The sequence below is a fragment of the Lagopus leucura genome, unplaced genomic scaffold (assembly GCF_019238085.1).
Source record: "Lagopus leucura isolate 7727_CA_CO unplaced genomic scaffold, USGS_WTPT01 Super-Scaffold_1, whole genome shotgun sequence".
Classification (NCBI taxonomy): domain Eukaryota; kingdom Metazoa; phylum Chordata; class Aves; order Galliformes; family Phasianidae; genus Lagopus; species Lagopus leucura.
In genome coordinates, this window is record NW_024962250.1 from 13257495 (window position 1) to 13283225 (window position 25731).

At 33.9% G+C, this 25731-nt stretch overlaps 1 protein-coding gene and 1 long non-coding RNA gene across 5 annotated transcripts in view; one reads left to right on the forward strand and one right to left on the reverse strand.

Moving 5' to 3' along the window:
• Positions 1-25731, reverse strand: part of RYR3 (ryanodine receptor 3) — a 189206-nt gene that overhangs the window by 3790 nt on the left and 159685 nt on the right. For all 4 annotated transcript variants that reach the window (XM_042883222.1, XM_042883045.1, XM_042883138.1 and 1 more), the window contains 22 exons: positions 25341-25440; positions 25020-25099; positions 24683-24759; positions 22961-23034; positions 22708-22725; positions 22134-22214; positions 21627-21715; positions 21104-21232; positions 20575-20679; positions 19319-19400; positions 17686-19004; positions 14843-14901; positions 14266-14434; positions 13566-13652; positions 12624-12821; positions 11155-11285; positions 6787-6829; positions 6103-6230; positions 5288-5348; positions 4135-4281; positions 2885-3019; positions 891-1047 (listed from right to left, as the gene is read on the reverse strand). In XM_042883222.1, the coding sequence (XP_042739156.1) occupies positions 891-1047; positions 2885-3019; positions 4135-4281; positions 5288-5348; positions 6103-6230; positions 6787-6829; positions 11155-11285; positions 12624-12821; positions 13566-13652; positions 14266-14434; positions 14843-14901; positions 17686-19004; positions 19319-19400; positions 20575-20679; positions 21104-21232; positions 21627-21715; positions 22134-22214; positions 22708-22725; positions 22961-23034; positions 24683-24759; positions 25020-25099; positions 25341-25440 (3469 nt within the window). The remainder of the gene's footprint in view (positions 1-890; positions 1048-2884; positions 3020-4134; positions 4282-5287; positions 5349-6102; positions 6231-6786; positions 6830-11154; positions 11286-12623; positions 12822-13565; positions 13653-14265; positions 14435-14842; positions 14902-17685; positions 19005-19318; positions 19401-20574; positions 20680-21103; positions 21233-21626; positions 21716-22133; positions 22215-22707; positions 22726-22960; positions 23035-24682; positions 24760-25019; positions 25100-25340; positions 25441-25731) is intronic.
• LOC122186611 lies at positions 345-25684 on the forward strand. The gene is made up of 4 exons (XR_006181170.1): positions 345-3044; positions 7561-7638; positions 11617-11732; positions 21526-25684. It is a non-coding gene; the product is annotated as an uncharacterized LOC122186611 (long non-coding RNA).

Genomic DNA, 25731 nt, shown 5'->3' on the forward strand with positions numbered 1-25731 from the left:
GTAGACATCCTCCTTTGGCATGCTTCTGTATGAATAATTCGATTTCAAATGTATCAATTTGCAGCCATCTTGTATTCATTTATACTGGACCCAGCAGTGAGAATTTCTCTTACTTCCTCTTAAAGAAAAGCTTCCTTTTGTTGAGTAAAGAAGAATTGGCTTCCACAAGACAGTCACCACCCTCCAAACAGTTTGTGATGCTGCTTCACGTTTCAAGCATTATTCTTTCATTTCCAGTGCATTAAGAATAAAGTTAGGTCATTTGAGGTACTGCAACATTTGTAATATCTAAAAAAATACAGACCGTTTATATTTTTTTCTTTGCCACTAGACTGCCTGAAAAATGTTTGTTTTACATTTTTTCCTTCCAACCGTAGGACAGTTTATACAATGAGCGTTCAACACTGACAGTCAATCAGTATATGTCTCCTTCTCTGCAAGCCACAATTGTAAACAAATTAGAACTGAAAATCATCCTCTAAAGAAATGAGAAAATGGTGCATGGTCATGGTGCCTTGTCAGAGAAAAAACCCAAGGCGAATGACTAGCTCCAAACTAATGCAGTGAAAAGAGTCTACAGTAATGCTCTCCAAGTTTAAATGGTACTCTTAGCAGGAAGAGCAATCCTCCACAAACGGTGTCATTGCTTGTCATAAATGCTATAATCAAGGTAAGTTATGTTTCTAGTACTTGGTGTAATATTTGGTAGAATGCATTATTTGTAAATTAAGTTTATAATTATAACTTTCAGAATTAGTGACTTTATAAGCTCAGAAATAAGCCTTTGAAGCAATACCACATAATTACATCAAACATAAATGTTATTTAAATGCACTCAGAATTTATGTACACTAAATTCTAACTATTTCTGCTAACATAAGTGAAAGTACCTTGAATAATGGCCAGTAGGATAACAATGACAAAGAAGAAAAACGTGATGTCGAAGACAATTCGATAAATTTCATAAGGGTCTCCAGCAGGATCCTCAATTTCATCCCCAATGCCACCACCAGATCTTACACCCACATACATGTGGAATAGGTAACACTAAAAAGAAAAAAGTGAGAAACTTTATTTATCATTAATTATTTTGCCCTACTAAAAGTTACAGAAACAGAAGATGTAATATCATTCCTCATGTATCGCACGCTGAACCAAAAATCTCTTAACATCTTAACTAGTGTGGCTACATCCTCAAGTAAACTTACAAAGAGGTAGGAGTCAGCATCAAGTATATTATACCCTCTTGTCATTCCCTATGTCTTACAGATTAAGATGTCTTTCTTTTCTTTAGTACTGTTCAACAATATTATACCCATTACTATTAATTCCTAAGGCTCAAATTTGCTCTGAGAGAGTGGAGGACTTCTCTGAAAGTCTTGTAATGGAATTCAGGAAACAGTGTTATAAAATGTTGTTATATTATTCACAGCAGGTAGATCTGTCTGTGCTTAAGTGGTTTTTGGATAATTTCATTTTGCAGTACTGGATGTCAGTTTCAGTATATTTTACATTATTTATGATCTCAGAAACAGGCTCTGTTATGTTTGAAGTGAAAGAAATCACTTTATAGAAATGTTGCTGTGTGCTTTATTTTCTAAACATAGAAGCCTTCATGGGATGATCTTTAAAAATCTGGATATTTAAACCACGTAAACATTTTAGAATCTATCCATCTATGTAATCCTTCTGTATGAATCAGCTACAGAATTTTGTAAACCACCTTAAGAAGTAGAATATGAGTGAAAAACAGTGAGAATGTCTGAGACTAACTAGGGTTCTGAAGTCACATTAGACAGCAGCTGTAGTGCTAAATAATTATCATGAAGTGAGACATCTGGTCTTTCACGGGCAAACACAAACAAAACTATACATCCTCTGTTAGAATGCAGCTTTACTTTTGACATGACACCTTTGCTATTTTAATCACAGTTAAATCAATTTCAGATTATGTTTTTTACCTCACTTGGCGAAGTGGTTTGAAATGTGACAAAGTTTAATGATTCCTATTAGTAGTACATCCATTTTATGACCAGAACATTATATTCAATCCACAGAGGGATCATTTCAAACAATATCACTAAGTTTTCGTACTTCGTATCATTTGTACGTGTGACTTACAGTGACTGTTTAATTGAAAGTTCCAGAATAGGGAAAATCATTAGTTGAAATCTATTGCAAACCTCTATTCTGAGGTATCTCTCACTATTTTTGCACTTAAAGCAGGCAGCGAGTATTCCATGAAGGAAATGAGGTGTCCACAAACTCAATAGGTTCAGTTTCCTGAAATTGTGCCACATTTCTTTACAAAAAGATCTGTAGAGTAGCTTTTCTTATGACAGAAAATTGTTGCTGGTTTCTGTTGCAATCAGGTGGAAATCATAAGGGAAATTATTAATGATAGACTATCACTCCCTTTAATACTCCCTTTTGTACTCCCCCTTGACTTCTTCATGATTAAATTACCAGCTGTAAGCAGGCTGACACAGGAGTAGTGCTAACATATTTCATGTAAGAAGAGCTTACAAAACTTTGGATCAAACTGTTCTTTACGTGTGCTACAGGAACACAGCTGCTTTTTGTAGGTCTGACCAATTTGTCGCAAAATTTGTTCCATGTGCTTTAAGCATATGCTGTCTCTACATGAGTTTAGACCACTGGGGAGTGAAGAGGGAATTTTAAGACAGTAAACATTTTCGAAATAGCTATATAGCAAGAAGAAGAGATAGATGGCTTTAACAATGAAAACATCCTTTCGTGTGATATTGGACTAGATGATCTTTTGAGATGCTTTTTCAATCCCTGATGTTCTGTGATTTCATCTTAATTATCCATGTAAGAATTCAGAATGAGATTTGAAGCATGCTAGTGATGTTTTACTTACCGTCATCATGTCATCGCATTTCATATCTGGTTCATCTTCATCTTCACTTTTATTGTAGAATTTGCGGAAGAAGTTGAATGCCACAACAGTGTAAAGATACACTACTACAGCCAGGAGTCCTACAGTGAGCACCAGCTGTATAGGGAGACAGGACATGAACGTACGTTTCAATTTCATTCTGTTATAACTGATGAACTAGCTCAGTTTATTGCCTTAAATATGGAAAAGGTATCATATGGTGTGTTTCCCAAGAAGAGAACTAAAGAGAACAGTAATGACAGCTTTGAAATATATCCCCATTGCTTGGATCTGTGTACAGGTTAAGTGGCCCTGTAAACTGCTTGCATGCAAAATGATATGGAAAATGGTCTCACAAAGAGTATAAAAGTTAAACTAAGGAGGATGCTTTTATGACTCTTCAAAATGTTACATTCCTTTATGTGTTTTTACATGCCTAACAGACTGTAAGAATAGACTTAAAATATATGCTGTATTTGAGAACAAATGAAATGTGTTTGTTTGAAATGGAATTTTTTGGAAGTTTTGTTAGGTTTAGGTTTGTCAACATTATTAAATGTTGAGATGTTTTTTTTTTTTTAATGCTGATCTCAACATTTAATAATGTTTAATAATTTAATAAGGTTGAGATCAGCATTAAAAAAAAAACAAAAACATTAATGTAAAGGTTGCTTTTGTTGGTTTGTAATCTTATACAGTACAAAGATCAAAGAGTGACTCCCCATAGAAGTTTCCACAGTTAGTTTTTGAAGTGCATTTTAACATGATTTTTTCAGGAGATAATGACATATAAATAGATTCCATAATGCAGAATGTCTGTACCTCTAAGAACATTCTTACTAGCTAAGTATTGAAATCTCAGTTGTTCTCAGATCATTATTACCTCTGTAGCTAAGGAGAGATTGTGAATTCCTGTCAGTTATCACCAACCTATTCATCATAGAGTGTACAGAAGGAGCTGGTTATGCCATAATTCATATATTCTTCTGAAATGATGCATATTTTTATTGTGTACAAAACACTTTTCGTTATCAGCACTCACTGATCATAGATTGTTATATTTTTATAGGAATAATCACGTACTAAATGTGCTGCAGAGGACTTGAAGAAGTCTTCTTTAATCTATTCATGATCAAAATGAATTGTATTGTAATATTTCCTAGGTACCCCAGGACTTTTTTTAATATTGTTACAAAATGCATTAATTTCAAACCTCTGTATGTAAAACCAACCTGTTTGCCATTGTGAGTTACGGAGGACAAAATGGTTCGCAATGTCTTGAAACCCATAGCGATGTCCAGCAGATGAGCAGCAAAGAAGAAGTTGTTGTAGTGTCCAAGGATAGACATAGTTGTGTACCAAGCCAAATACAAAAATGACTGCAGAGAGAGTGAAATTTGAAATGAAAAATTAGTACAATGATCTGATTTTAATGTAGTACAAATTATGTAATGCAATCTGAATGTAGTATGTCTAGGACATTTGTTCAGAAAGGCTCTATTTCTTACCAACTTGATTCATTTAAAGTTGTGTTCATTTAAAATTGCTTATGCTAATGAGACCTCTCTATATTACATATTTAAATGCAGTGTTTTCAGCATATATGTTATGAGCACTGAAATCCCCTACCTTAAAACTGGTTTGGTTAGGGAGCTTGTTACACAGCACTTAAAGTTTTAAGACCGATTCTGAGGGAGGCAAAATGCATTATATTATTTTTAAGGCATTTCACTATTTTTAAGTCTCAAGATGCCCAGAAGACATATGGTCCACAGTACAGCTTATTTTTAATGAGTAGTAAATCTGAACACAGTTTGACATGAAAGAAAATATCTTGTTTGTAAACAGTAGTTCAGTGTACTTCTAGTGCATATTGAATTTATGCTTCAGTTTATTCTTCTTGGTTTCCTATTTGCTTGGGCATTCTCAAAAAGATGCAAAAAAGAATACTGACAAAAAAGGGTATTTTAATGTAAATTTGAGGCTTTCAGAGAAGGCACGAAAGCAGAGAATTAACCAAACATACCAAGCAAATTCAAGAATAAAAAAGGGTAAGTTTCCATGTACTGTGTTTGATCTGAGAAAGGGCACCTTTGGTTGCTAATATGATTTATACACAATTAAATGAATGTACCTTTTAACTTCCCAAATGCTAGCATTGTGTTAAGGGTGAATAAGTATTTATTTCCCTTTGGAATCAAATAGGAAATGCTAATGCAAAGCCATTTGCTTCAAGGCAAAACAGAAAAACTATTTTAAAAATGGCTCTGTAATTCAATACTACTTGCATAGAATATATTTGTTTAATATAAAAACAGGTAGTGGAAGACATACATTCACATTTAGAGTAAATCAAAGAATATTCTTCTAGGTTAACATACTTACATTATCAGTGAAAACAACACCAAGCTTCCAAATGTGGTACTTTGTATCAATGGAACTTAACCTAGGAAATACCAGATTTGAAATGCATTAAGTGTCAAAATGAAGTACTAAATTCTCCAAGTAACAAGCTGTGTTAGCACTTCATATGCATGTAGTTAAAGTTGGTGATGTGTATTTGCTGTTTATTATCTGGGCTTTTTAGATGCTTCATTTTGCAGAGAGAATTCTTTAAGTCTTGGCACCCATGCAGAGTTTCTAACATCTGTAATTGGTGGAATGATTTCACTAGAATTGACGCTGGTCTATTCCAGACTTAAAAATATGTGTTAAAAGTAATGAAATATGGAGCCTACCTGTTTTAAATTTAAATGGCAGGTGTTCTCTCTAGTGTAAAATGTTATATTACCAAAAGGAAAGTTAATAATTTTTTCAGTAACTACTAGAAAATAACTGCTGAGCAGAAATCCTTTTTCATGTCTTCAAGAAGCCAAAAATCATCAGTGAAATGTGACTGGGCTACTTTCAATCACTTGGCTTCCTGACTTCATCAACTATAGAATAGATATCTCTGAATTTTGTCTAGATATCTGACATCTAGATACTTGTTGTCAATACTTTTTCTTTCTTTTGGTAAGCTCTTTTTGTGTGTCTTAAAACATATTTGCTGATTTTAATTCTTCACAAGAAAGACTTGTCCATTTGAATTTTCCATACAGAGGAAAACATCACTACAATTTCAATATAAAATCCATTTTTATCTTTGAAATAGAAGCTATAACAACATACAGTTTGTCCATAAAGCTCTGAAGTCATACCATGATACAAGAGAAGCTGCTTCTGCTTCGCTTTCTTCTACTGGACTAAAATCAAGGGCATTTTTGTCCAAACCCAAAAGTTCTGCTATACGCTCTGCTCCGTACAAGTCTCCATACTTGTTAATAACCTAAAAGTGCAAGGAAAGACGCTTTTGGTCTGAGAAAGACTTTGGTAATTATTACCGTAAACAAGTAGCTGTTAGAAATTAAAAAAAATTAAAAATAAAAAATAAAAAAAAGGGAAACAGAAAAAGTGAGCTTCTACAAACAACAACAAAAAAACCCCCACTCTTTTACAATTAATGTTACTTGAACAGTGAGAACTCCCAAGAGGACCACAGATAGGTAGGGAGCATATGAAAGAAAAATAGAAGCATTAAATGCCATTATCTAAAAGCTTCTGTATAATTTACCATCGTTTAAGCTGACATGTTTTTCCTTTTTTAAGCAACGAGTGGGCTTTATCTCCTAAAGATGACAATGGCTGTAAAATGGACCTAGATGGCTGATTGACAGCACAAAGTTATTGAGTGCATTTGACTCTGGGAACTAAACCAAAACAGCATTCTTTCTCCCTCCTCCCTCCACATAAACTAGAACTACCTGTGGTAAATCTCTCAGTGAACAACAGTGACTTCACAAAACAAATTTCAGTTCTCAATTGTTTGTATATGAAAAGCTCACCTTTCGTTTTACAAATTTATCCCAGTAATTGTTAGGAAATGACCTGCATAGATAAGGCAAAGATATTTCAAGTTATCCAGCTTGTTATGGAAAAGAAAAAACAACAAAAATTCACAGTCACTGCAGATTCTGGTACAATTTCATTCATTCACGCTTTGAATTAGGAAAACAATTTCTTTTGGTATGGACAACAGCTATCAGGACAGTCTCTTTGAAATAGTAGTCACTGCATATTTTTTCTCTCTTTTTTTTTCTGTAGTTACAAATGTGATTTGCTACAAAAAAAGCTACATGCATGAAAAAAAATCAGTTAGTGGTCATCTCATTCTCAGGTGTTATATTGTTTTACAGGGTCTGAATTTTCATAACAAAACTAGGTAAAGCTATACGTTCAGCTAAGAGGTTTTTCCAGCCTCTGTTTCTGAACAGCCATATCCTTCCTGGTAATTACAAGAAAAGCATACAAAAGAGAAAGAAATGGAGCGGTAAACTGCAAGTATTTTAGGTGTCATTCTTGAAAACTCCCTGCTTTTTTTTCCAGAGTAGTGAGCAACCATGATGCTTCAGTAAGCAACTGGTTTTATCTAGGAGGTCTATAACAGACACTAAGAAATACAACAGCTGTTACCTACAAGAGAAAATGCTTTATGCTATCAGTGAAGTTTCCTTATCCTACAATTTGATCATAAAAATACTGTTCTTGAACTTAATACCAGTAGAGCTGCTATTGTTAAGCACTTCTTCATTCTGACAATCTTACTATATTTTATGTAGGTTTTTCTCTCTCAATTTCCTGGATGTTGCAGGAAACAATGTTGAGTTGCAGCTGTCAGACTGATAACTGTGGAAGAGGTAGGTTTGAAGCTTTTTTGCTGCTCAACGGAATGAAATCTAATACAGCCAAGTAAAGAAAAAAAAAAAAAAAACAAAATAACTCTTCAAGCTAAAGGACAATACTGATAAAATAAAGCTAGTTTTAAGATTGCAAGACTGAGTTCCTCCAATGCTGGTCCACTGTGAGGAGTTTAGGAAAGCTTCCCAGCTACTACATGTTCAATTTTTGATTTTTCCAGACTGAATTTCTGAATGAAATTATTCTAGATGGACACTTTAGATAAATAGTTTCAGTAACTCAGTTGATATATTCTGGTTCAATCCTCTATACTGTTAATTACTTCTTTCTTTGATTTCTTATGCTTGTAAGCCAAGTTTGTCTCTACTGGAGTTTGTGTGTATGTCTTTTACTGCAAAATGCAACTCTGCTGCATTTAAAAGGGTATCCTGTCTTTTAAAATACTTTTTTAACTTATAAAAAGCACATCTCAGCATATTCATAGCAGTTTGTACCCTCCAGCAGTGGGAACCTGATGATATAGTCATTAAACCTTATGAGTTAGTTCCCATCAGAAGGAACGCTTTGTCAGCTTACGTTTAGCCTTAATCTTTCATTTAACTTAACTAGATAGCGCAGCATGCTGAGAACAGGCTGTACAGCGTGTCAGTTGGAGTAAGCTGGCAACATATCATCTTATTAATTAATTTATGCTTATTTTTGCTGAGGACACGCTGGCTGGGTATCTAGATAGCTTGCTCTCAATAGTTAAAGGTTGAAAATGAGGCAAGAGCTCTTAGTTACCCAATAGAGAAACCACAGTTTCCACCATCACTAAAATTGCATTTGCTAAATTCAAGAGCATTCTCTTAGCCCTTGAGGCCGTAGTGATCTATGAAGGTATTATTTTTAGTAGCAGATTCAACATGGAAATCAGCTCTCTGAGAGATATTATATGCTCGTGTCAGGAGTAAAAGTGCGTGTGGTTTCGGTGCTCTAAGCCAGATCTAATCTCTGTTTTCAGTCTGTGTTTAGAATTTTTCTTTTGTACTTCCTCTGATTTTTCTTCTTGTGCCTTTTCACCAGTCAGCCTGATATGGCACTTTTGAAGTTACATTTCCCTATGTTTGGGAATCCTCTGCTATCATCTTTTCAATGGGGCCTGAGCTTGTGCCACTACTGGCTTAAAGGCATAACAAGGATCAGAAGAATAATGAGAGTCTTCCACTCATTCATGTTTAGGAGCTTCATAAATCAAAGAAGATATGTAGATATTATATATTCTGCAAAATTTATCTTGATAAAAAGCAGCTTAATTAACTCTGCAACACTGACAGAAAATGAGGCTGACTGGGTACATCAGTATTGCTAAAGAAACAGATGACAAGATTTTTGCCACTTCAGTGGGCATTATCTGTTTCACTTAGCAAATTAGTAAGTCTGGCTAGGTCAAAACATATGGGATTAAAAGACAGCGATTGCTGTGTTTTGGACACTCCAGAGCAGCTATGCAGAAGAAAATATGAATGGTTATTGCATTTTCATTCCCATGTCTTTGAAACTGGTCACATACCAGCATGAACCGGGCCTATAATGCAAATTAGTTTCTTCTAGGAAGTCAGCCAAAAACATTTTACAACAGAGGTCCTAAGAGAATATCAAGTCCAGGGTACCTGGCAAGCTGTAAGACTAAGAGAACCTACTTAACTGACTGATCTCTGTGTCCACGTTATCTAGACACACTTCTGAAAGCACTGTCAATTTGAAATTGCTTACAACAGCCTTTTTCCTCATAGCTAGGTTTGTATCTATAATGTTTTGCAGATGTATTGTGGTTCCACTGCCTCATATCAATCTATTATTTCATTGACTTCCCTATACTTCCCATTACTTCAGATGTTTGAACTTTGCAGAAGGCTTCTCTGTATTTTTACAAAGATACTGAGTTGAAAATATTAAGACTGTCCTTGGAAAAGTATCAGTAGAACAGATAAGAGTTACACTGTTAGAATTCTCTACTACTCTCTCTATATTTCGACTGAATCAGGAGTGAGAAAGAAAAGATTCTCTGAAAAGGCTGGATGTTTTACTCCTGCCTGTTGGAGACAAGGGCCCTAAAAATTATTAAATTAAATTATTATTATTAAAAAAAAATAAACACGGAATTAGCAAATCAGGCTAGGATACTGAATTCAGATATGGCTGACAATAAACTTTTTCTGAGAATCTTTCTAAACTTTTTCTGAGAACTGAGAAGCAATTGTATTTTTTTTACTACTGCTTATTTTGATTTTCTACGATTCAGCTGTCTCCACGCAGAAAATCACTCTGGATTTAACAATATTTTGTCACCATTGAAAAATATTATTATAATCAAGTGACCTTATATTGTAGTCTAAATTTCAAGCTAAATTAAATGAAAAATTCTTAATTCTCTGTAGGAAAATACTGTGTTCAAGAATTTCGGATAATATGGAAACTGTAAATTTAATCAGAGTACCAATGGTGCTATTTATTACTTACAAAAATATTGTATGTCTGATAAGATGGATATTTTGGCAGTTAGACAGCACAGTGTAACTGATACACTGAGTTGTTGATTTTTGCTGTCTTGTTTTTATCAAATAGTTATTTATGCCTCCATACATGTTAGTGAAAACTGCATCATAGCTTTTCTAATGTGTACCAAATTGGTGGAACGTATTTATGCATTTTTTTGGTGAAAGATTAAAACCAACTATTTACCCACATTTCTGGTTATTATTAATTTGTCCAAGGGCTAATGACTGTTGCTTATAGAATTATCTTTGAATAAAAGCTCTAAATTTATCTCTTCAAATTAAATTGTGCTGGGTTTACTTAGAAATAACCTGTTTGACAGCATTTTGTTGTGGCAATTTAGATTGAATCATGTATCCAGCTATTTTGGTTAAACAGCATCTGAAGTAAGGAAAGAAAATCAAGGTGACCTCTCAGACTGCTACTGCTCAGCAGGAAGAGCCTGCTGACATTTTTCTTTCTCTTGCCTGCAGTTTTATCATCCAAATACAGAATGGCAGGTGAGTCTCCTAGAATCAGCATATGACTATTGTAGTATTTGCTAATGCATAGAACCTGACAGTTACGCCTGTTGGGCCTACTCAAATTCTGCAATTTCTATTTTACACTTAAGTTTAATTTCCTTGTCATTTATAAATTTTGTTAGCAAAAAATGGGAAAAAAGATGCAGGAGAGAATAATGCTACAGAGAATGAATATGAAATTGAGGCAGGGGAAATTCTCAATAGTGACTAACTTGTAAAATGTCTTAGGGAGAGAGATTATGAGAAAAGATGCACAATTCTTGCAAATAATGAAAAGGCAGATTTCAAATTAGAATCCACTACTATAGTATCTAATACAGAGTGAAAAATGCCTTTCTTTTAGACGGAGTAGGTGATCATGAACAGGTTAGGTTCTATATCAGTGGCTTAATAAACTACTATATATATATATATATATATACAATTAATATTTATACACTTAATTTTACATACGGTGTGTTTATAACCAGGCGATCCCATTGTCCTTTAATATCATCTTCAGATGGTTGTTCAGTTATGTATAATCCATCGAATTCCAGCTTCCTAGCTACCTCCTTCTCTCTCTTGAACACAACCAAAGGGACCTATGAAAATGACAGTGGACATCTTGGTTAAGGTTTACATATTGCTGGAAACTGTAATGGCCTATCTACATCGTACTCTTTATACTACTATATAAACCCAAACAATTCTGACAACTAGAGACAACAATCAGAGATGTGACTCAGGTGTTCTCATGCCAGTGATAGTGTTGATTTCTGTTACTGATAATCAAGTTCTTCCTAGCAGCTCTTAGAATATCATGAACAATATACATATGTATTCATACCAAATAATGAAATTAAACTTAAAACATAAAACAAGATTCAAGACACCGCTGCATTCACTATCTTGATTTTGTAATTCTGTTGACAGCTGACAGTCCTGCTGTTCTGCAGTGGAAATGTTAACGCAGTATGACTTTGAACTCCAAAATGAGCAAGTCACAGATAAGAAGAGGGACAAGGAACTAAGAAAGATGGATTGCCTTGGTGAGCTAGAATAGTTTGTTTCATTTGATTTTCTTCATAACCTCACATAAAGCAAGCTTGCGGTTACACCCAAAAATTCAATTTAGAGACTGCTAGAAGTATTACTGCCTTTCTTCTCCCAGGCTAATTCTTTGCATTACCCCCAAACAGAGGGTTTGATTAGTGTAGACAAAAAATTGGTTACCATTTAAACATAAAACCAAGGACTCTCAACTCTGAATGGTTTAAATGCTATAGTATCGCCTTATTTGTGAGAACTAAGTACTCACACAGCCTCTTACTCACTGTGCCCCACTCCTAGTGGAACAGTAAGAGTGCAAGAAAACTTGTCTCGAGTCAAAAACAGTTTAAAGAGAAGAAAAACAAAGTGATGTAAAGGCAGCCACTCCCCACTTTCCACAAGCAAACTAATGCCAAACAACAGCCACCTTGGAAAAGAAGTTCTTCTACCAAGCCCAGCTTTTCTTATCATGCAAAACACTACATGGTATAAAACAGCTGCTTGGCCAGTTTGGGTTAGCTCTCCTAGTTGTGCTTCCTCCCAGTGTCTGCTCACTCCCAGCATAGTCACTGGGGGTCACATGGAGTGGGTAACAAAGACAAAATGTTCACAGAGTACAAGCACTGCTCAGCAATAACCAAAAGTTGGATGCTACCAACATTGTCTCAGACTCAAATCCAAACATACACTGTGATATGTAAAAAGTTAATTCTATCCCTGCCAGACCTCGTATGTGAGGAAAGCTTGGTGTCATAGAACGGTTTTGGTTGCATCTACATATTAATTTGAAAAGAAGTAGATAAAACAGGTATTTTAATCTCAGCTCCAAAAATCACTTTGGAACTACATGTTTTACCAAATGTAGATTAGTAATAAGATTCAGAACTTGCCTTTAAGCAATAGTATCCAATCACACAGACAAAGGAGATGATAGTATGAATAACTGCCAGTGCTCTGAGAGTGGGTGCCATGTAACCTGTACTTTCTTCCAAAACAAAAAATACCATTCCTTCCTCCTCTTCCTCTTCTTCAAAAGAGTTCCAGAGATTAGAGTCTTCTTCCACTTCATCAAGTGGCTCTTCTGTCACCTAAGAGAAATTTAAGCACATTGAATACACACAGTAAACTTAAAAGCTTTTCCTTTATCATACTGACAAATCCCTAAGTTCTACCTAATAACTGATGTATCTAAAGCCTGCCCTTGTGAAGCTAGTAGATAAGACCATTAGCTTTGAACAGTAACATCAATTCATTTTCACAGCTGAATTCTCTACATAATCTCATTTCACTGAAAAGAAAATCTAGGAAAAGCAAGTACAGGTATATGACAATTTACAATTATCTGGCAATATCTGATTCTAAAATTATGTACAAAGTATTTCCTGGGGGAAAAAAATAACTGTAGTCAGTAGGACTTCTTAGAAAAGGGGAAAATGTAATAGCTGATTATAGTTAAGCCTCTCTGTATCCTTAGAACAAATGAGATTAAAAAAAAAAAAAAAAAGTTACTTTAGTTGGATTTTAAATTTCCAGTGTCAAAATAAACAAAGGAACCATAAACAGACTTAGGCAAATAAATAAAAAATGCCTAGAAACACAAATTCAGCTTGTCTTTTCATTCATCCCAAGTGAAGTAAAACCAAAATAAGTTTCACATCACAAATTTTAGATATGAAGCTTAAGATATTATTTTAACTTCTTCATAGCTAAATGCATTCAGTTTGTGTTTGAAAGAACTCTAATACTTGCTTTATTAAAACAGCCCTAAATCCAACATTAAATACTCCTCTGGAAGTAAGTAAAAACATTTAAAGAATAATGCAAAAGCTTACCTTGTAAAATAGCAGAATAAAGTTAATGGCAAATGCAACAAATAGAGCAAGAAACCGTAAGTTGTAAAAGTTCCTTGCCAGGTAGTGCTGTAAATAAAGTGGAAAAACAAAACAAATTAGTGATAGTCTTCAGATAACATCAAAATGAGAAAGGTAAGCATTAAGGTTTCTAAGAATGTAAATACATAATTGTGGTGCCCTCATATGCCAGTTAAAATAAGCAGTGCATTTCTTGGCAGTCTGTTCTTCCATTTAATGGTAAAATAATGGGCATAGAATTGCAATAAGAAGACAAATAGAAACTGTATAGGAAGAAATCTTCAAGAGAAGTGCTGGAATAAACTACATGGGAAGTTTTTAGAGTTCTTAATTTGATATTTGTAAGAACAAATAAGGTGCCATAGAACTATGGGCACTCCCTGTTCAAGAAAGTAGAATAAAAGATTCTAGAAACTAGATCACAGAAAACAGGCTTCCTAAAAAGGAGCTTAGGAGGTTACCTAGTCTGTCCTGTTAAGCACACACATATATATTCTTGCTATGTATATAATTCTACAAAGTATTACAAAAAATGAGAAGTAAATCAATACAGTCTTTTGAAAACTTAGGCCTATGTTTCTGCTATAGTTTCTCTCTTAGATTTCAATCGAACATTCTATTATATGAATAAATGTTGAATAGAATTTAAGAAAAAACTTACAAGCATTTTTGTTTGATATATTTCCAGAGCTTTGAAGAAATTAGCCATAACAGCCACAGGTTTCTCAATTTTTTGTCCATGCCTTCGCTTCTTTTTCTTTGTTTTTCCCTCTTCTGGCTGCTCAGACTGTTCTTCCTTTGCTTTATCCTGTTTCTCACCATCTTCCATGCTAGAAGAAAGATCAGCTAAGTAAGCCCTGATGAACTTCTGCGCTATAAATGCATTAATTTAGAGGGAATCCTAATTCAGAACATTTGGTTTTAAATGCAAATTAGTTTTGAAACTGCTACACGTTATTGTCATGTAGTATTGACAAGCTGCAGACTTTTCTTCAGGACTGCTGCTCATTTCTTAAACGATTTTTTTTTTGTTTTTTGAAGACAATGACCATGAACTTATATGTGCAGAATTGTCAAATTCTGCCTAAAAGTTTGTATTTTGTTGTCCACTGGGATGTACTGCTACCTCTTAGAGACTGCGCCGCGATTCAAAATATTGCTTAGATTCATTATGGCAAAGTTATCTAATATTAGGAAGTAGCAAGGATTTAAAGAGGAATTGTGTAAAGATAACTCACTCTGCCTTCTCAGCTTCCACTTTTCTTTCTGCTTCAGCTTCTTTTGCAGTTTCAGGTGTCTGTGAAAAACATTAACTGTCAAAATGAACCCTCTCACATAAATTTTTGATAACATTATTGACTGTTTTCTAAGAAATTAAATAATTACCACACTGCATCTTTTATAACAGTTTACTCTTGTAAAGACTTCGATTTCGTTTCGACAGTTCAGACAAGAATTTTAACTGTGAATGCTTTATATCTTCATATGATAAATTTTTTAAACAGTGTTATCAATACTGTAACTAGTACAGATAACTGAACAACCTAATTACTCACTGTTATCAGACAATGAAGGTAAGTAACAACATCCAGACTATACCCTGAAATATAAAATTCACTCACAAAGACTCAGTGCAGCTACTGGTTATGCAAAAAATCAATTTGCCTCTTTCCAAGTACAAAATGAAGAATAATATACTGTGTCAGTGACAGCATCAAAAATCTGAAAAAGACCTGTGTAATTATTAGGCATTGCAAAACTCAATTACTTTGTCAAAATCAACTGATGCAACTGGAATCTGACAAAAACCTAAACAACTTTTATGTATGCAGTGTATCTTCTCAAACTATTTGTGTTAGTTGGATAGATGATCCACTAAAATTTTACTGGCACATCTCACAATCATTTAAGCATATGTTTCAAACAGCCCCTTCACATAAGGAAAAACCAATGCACAATTTTACAATTTTGTTAACTGCAAGAGAGAAGCTAGGGCCCAAATTTCAAACATCCTTACACTCAGCGTTGCCAGACCAAAGTTAATTTCAAAAGCAGTTCAAGTATCTAAGCTTCACTGAAAAGGCTGAGATTCAGGATCTATATTTATGAAAAGAATCTAAATTGTGTAAATTTATTACCATACATTTTTGTAAAAAGCTGCCTTAGCTCTCTCAGTTGTCTTCTTTTCAGGCTGAAGAGCCTTAGCCTACTTGATTGCATACACAAGATTTGTTCCATAACTGCGATAATTTTTTCAATTTCCCTGAATCTATTTCAGTCCAACATATTCTTGTTGGAATGGGAGACTCCATTTTGCAAGGTGCTGGTTTATTTTGGGTTCATTTGGCGTAACAGTGCTCTGTGTTATAATTCCTTCAGTTCTTTTCTTGATAATGCAGAACTTCAGTTTGCTTCTTTGACATGTGTTAACTGATGATTTCATTGATATAATATTTCTGTAGAACTGTAATGTAGTTCCAAGATTTCCTACTGTGTAGTTAGGATAATGTCAAAATCCATAATTTTACATGCAAAATCAGATTTTTTTTCTCTCTTATGCACTATTTCACTGACTCGCATTACTATTTTAAGGTTCTTCTAACTTCTCAGTTAGATCTTGATTTCATTGCCACAAGTAGCAAGATTTATCTGCAGTCTTAGCTTACTCTTCAAGTATTTCCATATTTGTGAACCTATGTGACTCTCAGCACAGGCTAATCAAACTTTTATGTAAAACCTAACTCCTATTTATCTTCACCATGATCACACAATTCCATAAGTTATTTTGTAGTTTTTCTAGCTAGATGGTAATGCCATTAATCGCTACACAACTGTTGTGTTTTTTTTTTTTCCTCTTTGAGTATACAGACACAGATTTTTGTTTCTATCCATTTGTGTATCTTTTATTATTGTGAATGGTTGTGCAAGACATTCTGATGGGAATTCCTGATTTTTGCATTGCTGTTTCTTTTCTGAGTTCTAGTCAATATTTATGTAATACTGTTATTGTTCTAACTAGACTACTTAAACTTTCTATATGCACAATGTGAATAGCAATTTATTGTAATATAGATTGTGCAAAAAGTAATTTGGTAGAGTTCACTAAATAACATTAATGTAAAAGGCAGCTAAGTTGGATAACTGAAGTCACATTGATAACTGAGAGTATCTCAAACAATGGACCATTTTATCAATACTTACAAAGAAATCTGGGAGAAATGTACAAATCAAAGAAAATAAATATTTATTGAAGAAAATTTAAAACTATTTACTCTGACCTAAAGTCCTTAAGTTAAAAGTAACACTTTTAGTATACACATTAAAATGAATGAATGAATAAATAAATAAGAAATTAAATCTTGGATGAAAACATTTGAATGAAGAGGGAATAATGAACTAAAAAGTTGTATAATGAAGGTTCTTCTTAGATATTTCTAGAAAGCATACTATAAATAGGTGGGTTAAATCCAATCAGAAGAAAGAAATATTTCAATAACAATTAGAAACAAATCTGAAATATAAACATCCCTCCTAATCTGACAAAAGCATTTCGGTTTTGATGTTTAGCTCAGGTCCATGTTTAAATAGAATTATAAAACATATTCATCTCAGCAGAGGAACAGAATAAACTCTTAATAAGCAATAAAAAAAAAAGTATGAAAACACAATAAACACTAAAGTAAAAGTAAATTCAAGGAAAATTACTTCAAATAACAGGAAAAAGGCTATTTTATTGTATATGAGTAGTGTATGACTACTACACAATGTAAAAGAAAGAAGATAATTATATATTATGGTATTATATACTATATTATTATAATTATATATTGTATAATTATACCATTATTATTGAGAAAGTAAATGAAAAGGTAACTGAAGTATACTATAGTATAAAAAAAGATGAGCATGCAGAACAAACAAGAACACGAAAATTCTTTTCTTTAAGAGCAGAGATTATAAAATATCTTCTCATCCATAACATCAGTCAGTTAGTTTGCAAATAATTCAGTTGCGACTAGAAAAGCCAGTAATATAGATATATTAGTATTTCCTGGAAAGAAATACAAAATCTTTCACATACCTGTAATCCTTTTTTCTTACGAACACTGTTTTCCAGAGAAGACTGGATATCAGAGCCGAGTATTTCTGCAATATCTCCAAGTCCAGCATCATGACCATGTTTTGAGCCACCTTCTTTCTTAGTAGGAATGCCAAAAATATCTGAAATTATGTCAGTTTCTCCCTTTTCACCCTTTACGAACTGCACAAGTTCATCTCTAATGCCATGCTCAGCACCTTCAGTTTTTTCTGTTTCTGTGACATCATCATGGATTCCAAACTGCGTTGGATCAGGCATGTCCCCTAGTATTTTAGTAACTTTAATGTTTTTGGCTCCTTCAACCAGTCCACCCCCAAATACAGTGCTCCAAAGAATCTGGAAAATTCCCCACACTATACTAAAGAACAGTTGGAACACCCCTACAAATAGGATCCAGAAAAAAGAGAAAAACACTTTCACCATCTCTTTTAGTGTCATCTTTCTGACTTTCCTGTACTGTTTCCTTAAGTTCTTCACAGTAACCATTTTTAAAAAGTTGGCTACGTTCTTCTTGACTGCAGTACAGGCCATTGCAAAAGCTGAAGGAGATTCCAGGGACTTTTCTTCCTCATCATCTCCGATATCTACAACGTAGCAAGGCTCTTCTTCCTCTTCCTCAGGTCTCTCAGCTGAATCAGTCTCAGAGATTTGGGATGCTAACTGCATTTCAAAGATTGTGTCTTCACAGAAATTCACAAAGAGCTCCATTTTTTCTTGCTCTCCACCTTCATTTACAACATCAAATATGAATTGCCTTTTGGATTCCTTCACCTGTGGCTTCTCCCACTGCATTCTACTGGATTCACTGATTTCAAAGTAAACTCTTTCTATTTTCTTGGCTCCACCCATTATTTCAATACGGCCAAGGTATGGTTCAAAGTAATTAAGAACACTTTCTGCAGGTTCAAGTAAGCTCTGAAGGCGTGAGTCATTAGGCATATGCTCTGAAAGGTTTGTTAGCAAAACTGCTACATTAAAGCCAATATCTTTGGCTGGTTCATGGAATCTTTCTACAAAATCAACGTAGTTGAACATATCATTTTCATCAGCTTCTGTACATGACAGCAGGAATTCAATCTCTGATTGTATATATTGTTTTTGAGCCTCCATTGACTTCTGGAAATCCTTCTTTGAAATGATGCCCTTACCATCTGGGTCATGCTCTTTGAAAGCATCCGAGTTAGTTAAATCTTTTAATTTGAGAAACATGTCAAAAAACTTCAAGATCAATTCTACGTTGCTAGATGATTCTACAAGCGTATCGACCATTTGTTTTCCAATCGTTCCATTTACAACGTTACCTAAGTAGTGTTAAAAAAATGAGTTATTTGATGCCTCTGTATTTTAAATAAAGGAACTTCATATTCACACTGAGAACTGAACCAAAACCTCCATTTCTGTATTTCATAATTTTTTTTCCAATATGCTTGTCTGCAGAAGACCTCTTTTTTCATGGATATTCATATTTCAGACTAATTGTTAAATAAATATAAAGTCGATTTCATCCTGGCATTATATACTATCAGAGGTAAATAAAGTTTACCATAATACTTGGACTTTACATTATAAAGCTGAGACAATAATACTGAATCATAAAAAGAGAAATGGCTCGAACCTTCAAGTAATGACAACAACATCACAACCATATCCTTTAGCAGATCTAGAAGCTCTTTAAGCAGTTCAATCTGAGCAGAGTCCTGTATTAAAAAATAGAACAAACAAAAAAAAGCAAATGAAACAGTACAGAGTATAGGGTTGTTTTTTCTTCGTATTTATGTGGGATACATTCGGAGTAAAACAATATGCAGGACAGTCATTTGAAGTTAGTTCACATTATTCAGCAAAATTTCCTAGTAATTATTATGATTACTATCAAAGGTCTTATAACAATAGCATGGTAAGTTACTGCAGCAAAGGTATTATTAGCATAAAGCTTTAATAAAGCATTATGAAATAGTGAAGTGCAGATAAGGGACAGTGGAAACTCACAAAGCTGGTACTCCAAAAATCAGTCAGTATTCTCAGAATGAAAACATCCTTTTTCATTTCACAGGGAATATGTAGTGGCATCATGTACTGCCACTTAAAATAGAATTAGTACTTCAGCAGGTTTAGAAAATACAGCACAGAATTTGACAAAACTAATACGATTTCATGACTAACATTTATGTGTCCATGGAATTGTGATATACTTTTGTGTTAAAAAAAAAAAACAAAAACTTTTGTTTTGTCTGAGCAAGTCAGAGGGTAGCAAAGACATGAATATAGGGGGGGAAATGACTCTGCAGCATTTCACTCAGCAAGTGTACGGGACTAAAACTGAGGCATGCGGTGAAGCCATGCACAGTGAAATGAACACTGTTTGTAGTCCTCTTGTCCAGTGGATGTGGTGAATTAACTGGACAAGGTGACTCACTGTCACATTCCCTCCCTCTTCCAATCCTTCCCAGCTTTTCTCTTGCCCTCTCTATGTGTAGCATAGAAACCATGCTTTTAATGGTGCTTCAGATGTAACAGATCGTTAGGTTTTGACAACAAGGAGGGAGGAACTAAATTGCCGCAGTCACTAACAGAAAGGCGTAAATGAGTTGAAAGGAGTGATCTTGTGTGATAGATATGATAATATGATATGATAGATAGATAGATGATATGATATGATAGATAGATAAAGATATGTGCACAGCAATGACTGGCAGATAAAAGGAGTGGTATGAAGATGTTTGTTGGAAGATTCTGTGTTGTACCTTTACATGGCAATTACCCATGCAGTCAACAAGAGCCAGTATGTTAGTTTATTCACAGCTTTCACTGTTCACTTGACTGTAATTTATAACCAGATACAAAGAAGCATCACTTAGCTCTTGCAAATACCTGTGAAAGTTTCATCTGCATATTGGCAAATACGTGAAGAAATCCAACAACTGCATCCCACAGCCTACTATGAGCCAGACTCTGTTGGTTACCAATGCAAGGTCCCTAAAAAGTTAGAAGTAAGAAAAACATTTTTTACTTATATAAAATCAAAGTAACGTTTCACCTTCCTAAGGCATCTACCTGAAAAAATAAAAACAAACATATAAAAAAAACACCAAAAATACAAAACAAACAAACAAACAAAAAACAACAACAAAACAGCAAACAAATGTCAGGCTTCCATGAAGCTACACAAGAAAGTTTCTTACAATTTCTTTGGCATGTAGCATGTAAAAAAAGAGATTTCATCATGTCAAATATGAAGCCATTATTTTAATATTAACTTTTCACTGGGCCAGTGATTCAATCTAACTGTCAAAAATAAGAAAAATAAAGCCAAATGTTTACAAACTTGCAACATTACATGATCAGATCATGTAATTACTGAACTTCATTGTTAATATCTTGGACAAAACCTTTCATTTACCTGTATATATTCGGTAAGGGAATTGAATATTTGTTTGGTGACAGCCAAAGCTTTAGAGAAGTTACGTTGTCCTGATTCATCAATAACCTCTTTTCCTGAATAGTACCAATAGAAGTCACTGATTGATTCCTAAGAAAAAGCACAGTGTTACATTTTCTAATTTAGGATTTTGAAAGCAGTTTTTACTGCCTGCATGCTTATCACCACAAGTTGAATCAGTTGACGTTCAGTTAATCTGTTTCTCATGACAACAGGTTCTTATGTTTTTATCTAACTATGCTGTCTACAGAAGTAAACAATGAAATTAACAAAAATGTGGTTTCATGAAGAATTCTGAAAAGTCATCTATCTTAAAAAGGAAGACAAAATAAATTAAATTCAATTCTTTTTATTTTTTATTATTTTTGTTATATCCCGGATAGAAGAGAGGAACCTCATCTTCGATGCCATCAAAATGTGAACTTATCAAAATGAAGGAAAGAAAATTATGTTACGTTTCATTTTCTTCTGATTTTTTCCTCACCTGAAGACGCAAGAGGTAGTCAACCGTACTAATGATGATATTCACTGTTGTGGTGTTGCCCATCTGAGTACGTAGGTAATTTTGAAAATCTGAAGTAAATAAGGCATTTGTGCTTAGTTAGTATGGACAAGAAAGAAAAATACAAGATTGTTTTTATATATTCATGGAGAAGATACTCTTTTTCAGTACCTTGCTGGGTAAGGATGCTCATTATCTGTGCTGGATATTGAACTACTGTATGCCACTACACTCACATAACTGTTAACCATATGTCTGTCTTTGTAAGAGGTTTTGGTATTAATGATCTGTATAAAATCTGAAACTACATTAAGACTTAGAAATTCTAATTAACATCCACAATTAACATTTTTGGTGTGTCACTCTCCCTCAGAATACTAAATCAGGAAAAAAAAAAATCTTAGAATGAGTTACAGTCAGTTATGTTTAAGCGTAGGGTTATCATTTGCTCTCATCATTTTTTCCCCAAAATTAAGTCTTCTTGCTTACCATTGTTATGCCCTTCACAGAGCAGTTGTAAAAATCTAAATAGATCTCGAGTGAATTCATCATGCTGCAACACTTTTTCACCTTTAAAATATATAAATACAATGATTACGTGACAGCTTCCATTATTAAATATGCAGAACACAATCTTACAGCATCCTTCAGAACTGAAGATTCTGGCTAAAAATACAGTACTATAAATGCTGCTTTAAGGCAATTTAAAGAAACAGGCTGATAATAATGAAAAGAAAAATGGGGTCCAAAAGCCAAGCCAAAGCATTTAGCACTCCAATGCATCCGTGGTTAAAAAAAAATAAAAATAAAAAAAATTAAGACAACAAACAAACTACACATTATATATCTAATAAGCAAATGGTTAGTTATGAATAAAATTGTGCCTTAAATATGAACGACATTTCATTAATAAGCATCAAACTTTTTCCAAGCTGAACACACAACTTGCTGCAGACCATAACGCTAAACCTGAAGATGTCTGAGAAGATGCAGTTAGAGATTTCTTTCTGCATTTGCAACAGACTTTCGGAACAATAGTATTGAAAACTGTACCCAAACATACCACGCTCACGTACGATGACTGTGGATTGAAGAAAAATAACAAAAATACAAGATGAGAATATTGGAAGTTACATTTTTGTCATCAAAATTATTGCTAAAGATTTCATACATGTAAAAAATACTCAGTTTAACAACTTACAGTTATTTATATTCAGTTTAACAACAGAAAGCTCAAGCCAAGTTTAATAAGTTCTATTTAAAGAAGGAAGCTCAAATATTTTAAGTGCTACTGGAATCAGTTTCATTGTACTTACGAGTTCCTTCTTCAGTAACCATTCCCAGGCCTTCTGCTTTATTTTGTCTCTCAAATGCATTCAAGTCAAGAACACTTATATAAAAAAAAATAATAATAATGAGAAAGTGCTGCAGTAAACAATGGAAAATTATAAGAAATTTCTGGAAGCCTTCAATAACTGCACTTCAATAACTAGCTTGACCTGCTGCAACATGTGCTATCACAGCACTTAATATAAGTATTAAATCAAAGTGCTTGGGATGAAAATAAGGCTCCAGTGTCCATTTCTGTAAAATAATGAGTCTCAGATCAGGTCTGACTACTCTTCCAGTACATCTCTACATCTAACTTCTCTTCCAGTAACATCATTGATGGTTTCACGTGTAAGTGAAAAGAAATCTGAAATTACACTCTATATTAACTTAAACCTGTTTGCCAAAAGAACATCACTGCAATTGCTTTTCACAGTTAGGCTGTTTTCCACTGAATTTCACTACTACTACACTGTTGTTCTATATCTTATACATTATTACATTATTTTAAAGACAAAAGTAGAATGTTTGATTCCATTTTCCAAAAATATATTTATAGATAGATATCTATATAGATATATAATCAGAGACGCTGTACCTACTAAGGTCAAAATACACAGAAATCTATGCCTTTGTACTTCTTTGCCACAGCTCAGCATCTGAAATATCAGATGATAATTTTTCTAAGTCTGAATGCTTTCATTCAAACAGTTCAGATATAATTTTATGATATATACTTCTTTTCAATTACACTGCAGTGCATTCACATGTTCTAAGTTCCTGTGACATTCTCAAAAACAAAATGTGAAGCATTTTTCAAAACATCATTTTCATTCTCTCCTCTGTGCTCAAATCATTTTATCAATAACATTTTAAATCAAGTCCTGCACAATGCGTACACAGTTGTTCATATATTCACCGCATGTCCTGTTTGAGAAAGTACTTGCTAAATTGTTTTACATAAATGTGAAAAAAGACAGTGTATGTTATTTAATTAGGCTGCAACTGTTAAATAATAACTTCTGCAGTGCAGGTCATCGTTCCTTCCACAGTTTTTCCTTTTCTGTGATATCTTCTCCACTTGTCATTCAGTCTGCTGTTTCAGAACCTTTCTGTTTCTCTAAATGGCTGAGGAAAGGAGTTTGTCTACTGTAAGAGCAATGAGATACACCAACAATTTTCCACCTTCTTTAGGAGAGTCTTTTACCTTAACTAATTGGACGTTCTGGTTTGTCAAGTGAATGGACTACCATGGATGGTCTCACTGGCCACATGCCACCTCTAACAAGCTTGATACATATGCAGAGGATTCAGGTGAAGAGATTATGTGACATGTCAGAGAGGTCCAGAAACTGATAGCTTAATAAAGCTCTAGTGGCCTGTCTCTCCTTCAGTGATGGCTCTTCTCCATCCTTAGAACCATCCAGAAATCTTGAAGGATCTGGGACCAGTAAAGGAGCTGTTACTTTTTGCTTTTCTGCCTCTCCAAACTAATGCTTCAAATGCATACCTAGACTATGCTTTATTTTCTCAGTTGGAAAAATATTTTAAGATGTTAACACAGCATTCCTCTGATTCACAGATAGTTTCATTAAAAAGCAGAGTTCTAGAATCTGTGACTTGTGTAATTTACATCTAAAAAAGCCATCTGCACCAGACCATCAATCTCAATAAAAGTGAAGCTGTAATAACATGATCTTTGCTTTTACCTGCAGGACTGCATCAAACCAGAAAGACTTTGAAAGAATCCAGCATCCTTTTTCTCCTTCAAGTAGTCTAGCATTTTCTAGAGTACACAAACACACATTTGGGGGAAAAAAGTCTATATTAAAGTTATGTAAATTAAAAATGCCCTAAATTACCATTCAGAACTAGCAGGTCACTAGTAAGGAATAATGTCACTGTTATTGGACCAAATACTCCAATACAAATACTCCATGTATTCCAATATATTTTCATTGTTTAGCCTAAAATTAAATTAACAACAATAAAAATAAAACTAGTTTCCTTTACACAAGCAAGATTCAATAGTTAGAAAAGCATTACCTGTTGAACTATTGTATTCCCACCATTTAGAATAGCAATACCAAGTTTTAGTGTTTCAACAACCATGGGTCCTGTATGACCTGTCAAAATAAGGGTACTGCTGATAAAATTTGTAATTATAAACTAGTCAGTCAGAAAGACAGTTCAGAAATTTTACCTAACGTAGTCCCTATTCACATTTATTTTGCTGCATTATGTATCATGTATAAATCAGAGATGACATAAAAAGTTGCATATGATAATGTGTTACGTCATTATGCATATGTATATGTATAGCATTATACATGATAATATGTACTTCAGTTCTCCTCTGAACATTACCTTTGCTTGCACTGATCATCTGAAGGACCATCTCAGCAGCTCCACGATCATGTAAGCGAGCTTGCTGATAAAGAGTTCTCTGCTTTTCCATTTCTTTCTCCTAAGTTTGGAGAAAAAAATAAAAATAAAATAAAAAAAAAAGATACAGACTGGAACTCATTCAAACAACATATACAAATGAAAAACCTGAAAATGCTGAAGGCTATTTGCCTTCACACTGCCTTTCTTCTACATGAATAACCTAGTAAAGCTTCTCAATATACACTGTGTTATCCTTTTATTTATTCTTGTGCTTATATTTAAAATGCTCTCTTCTAATTTAGACAAGCAGAAACAAATAAGATTTAAACTCTCACCTCAAGTGTCTTAAAGAAATAAGATTTGAACTCTC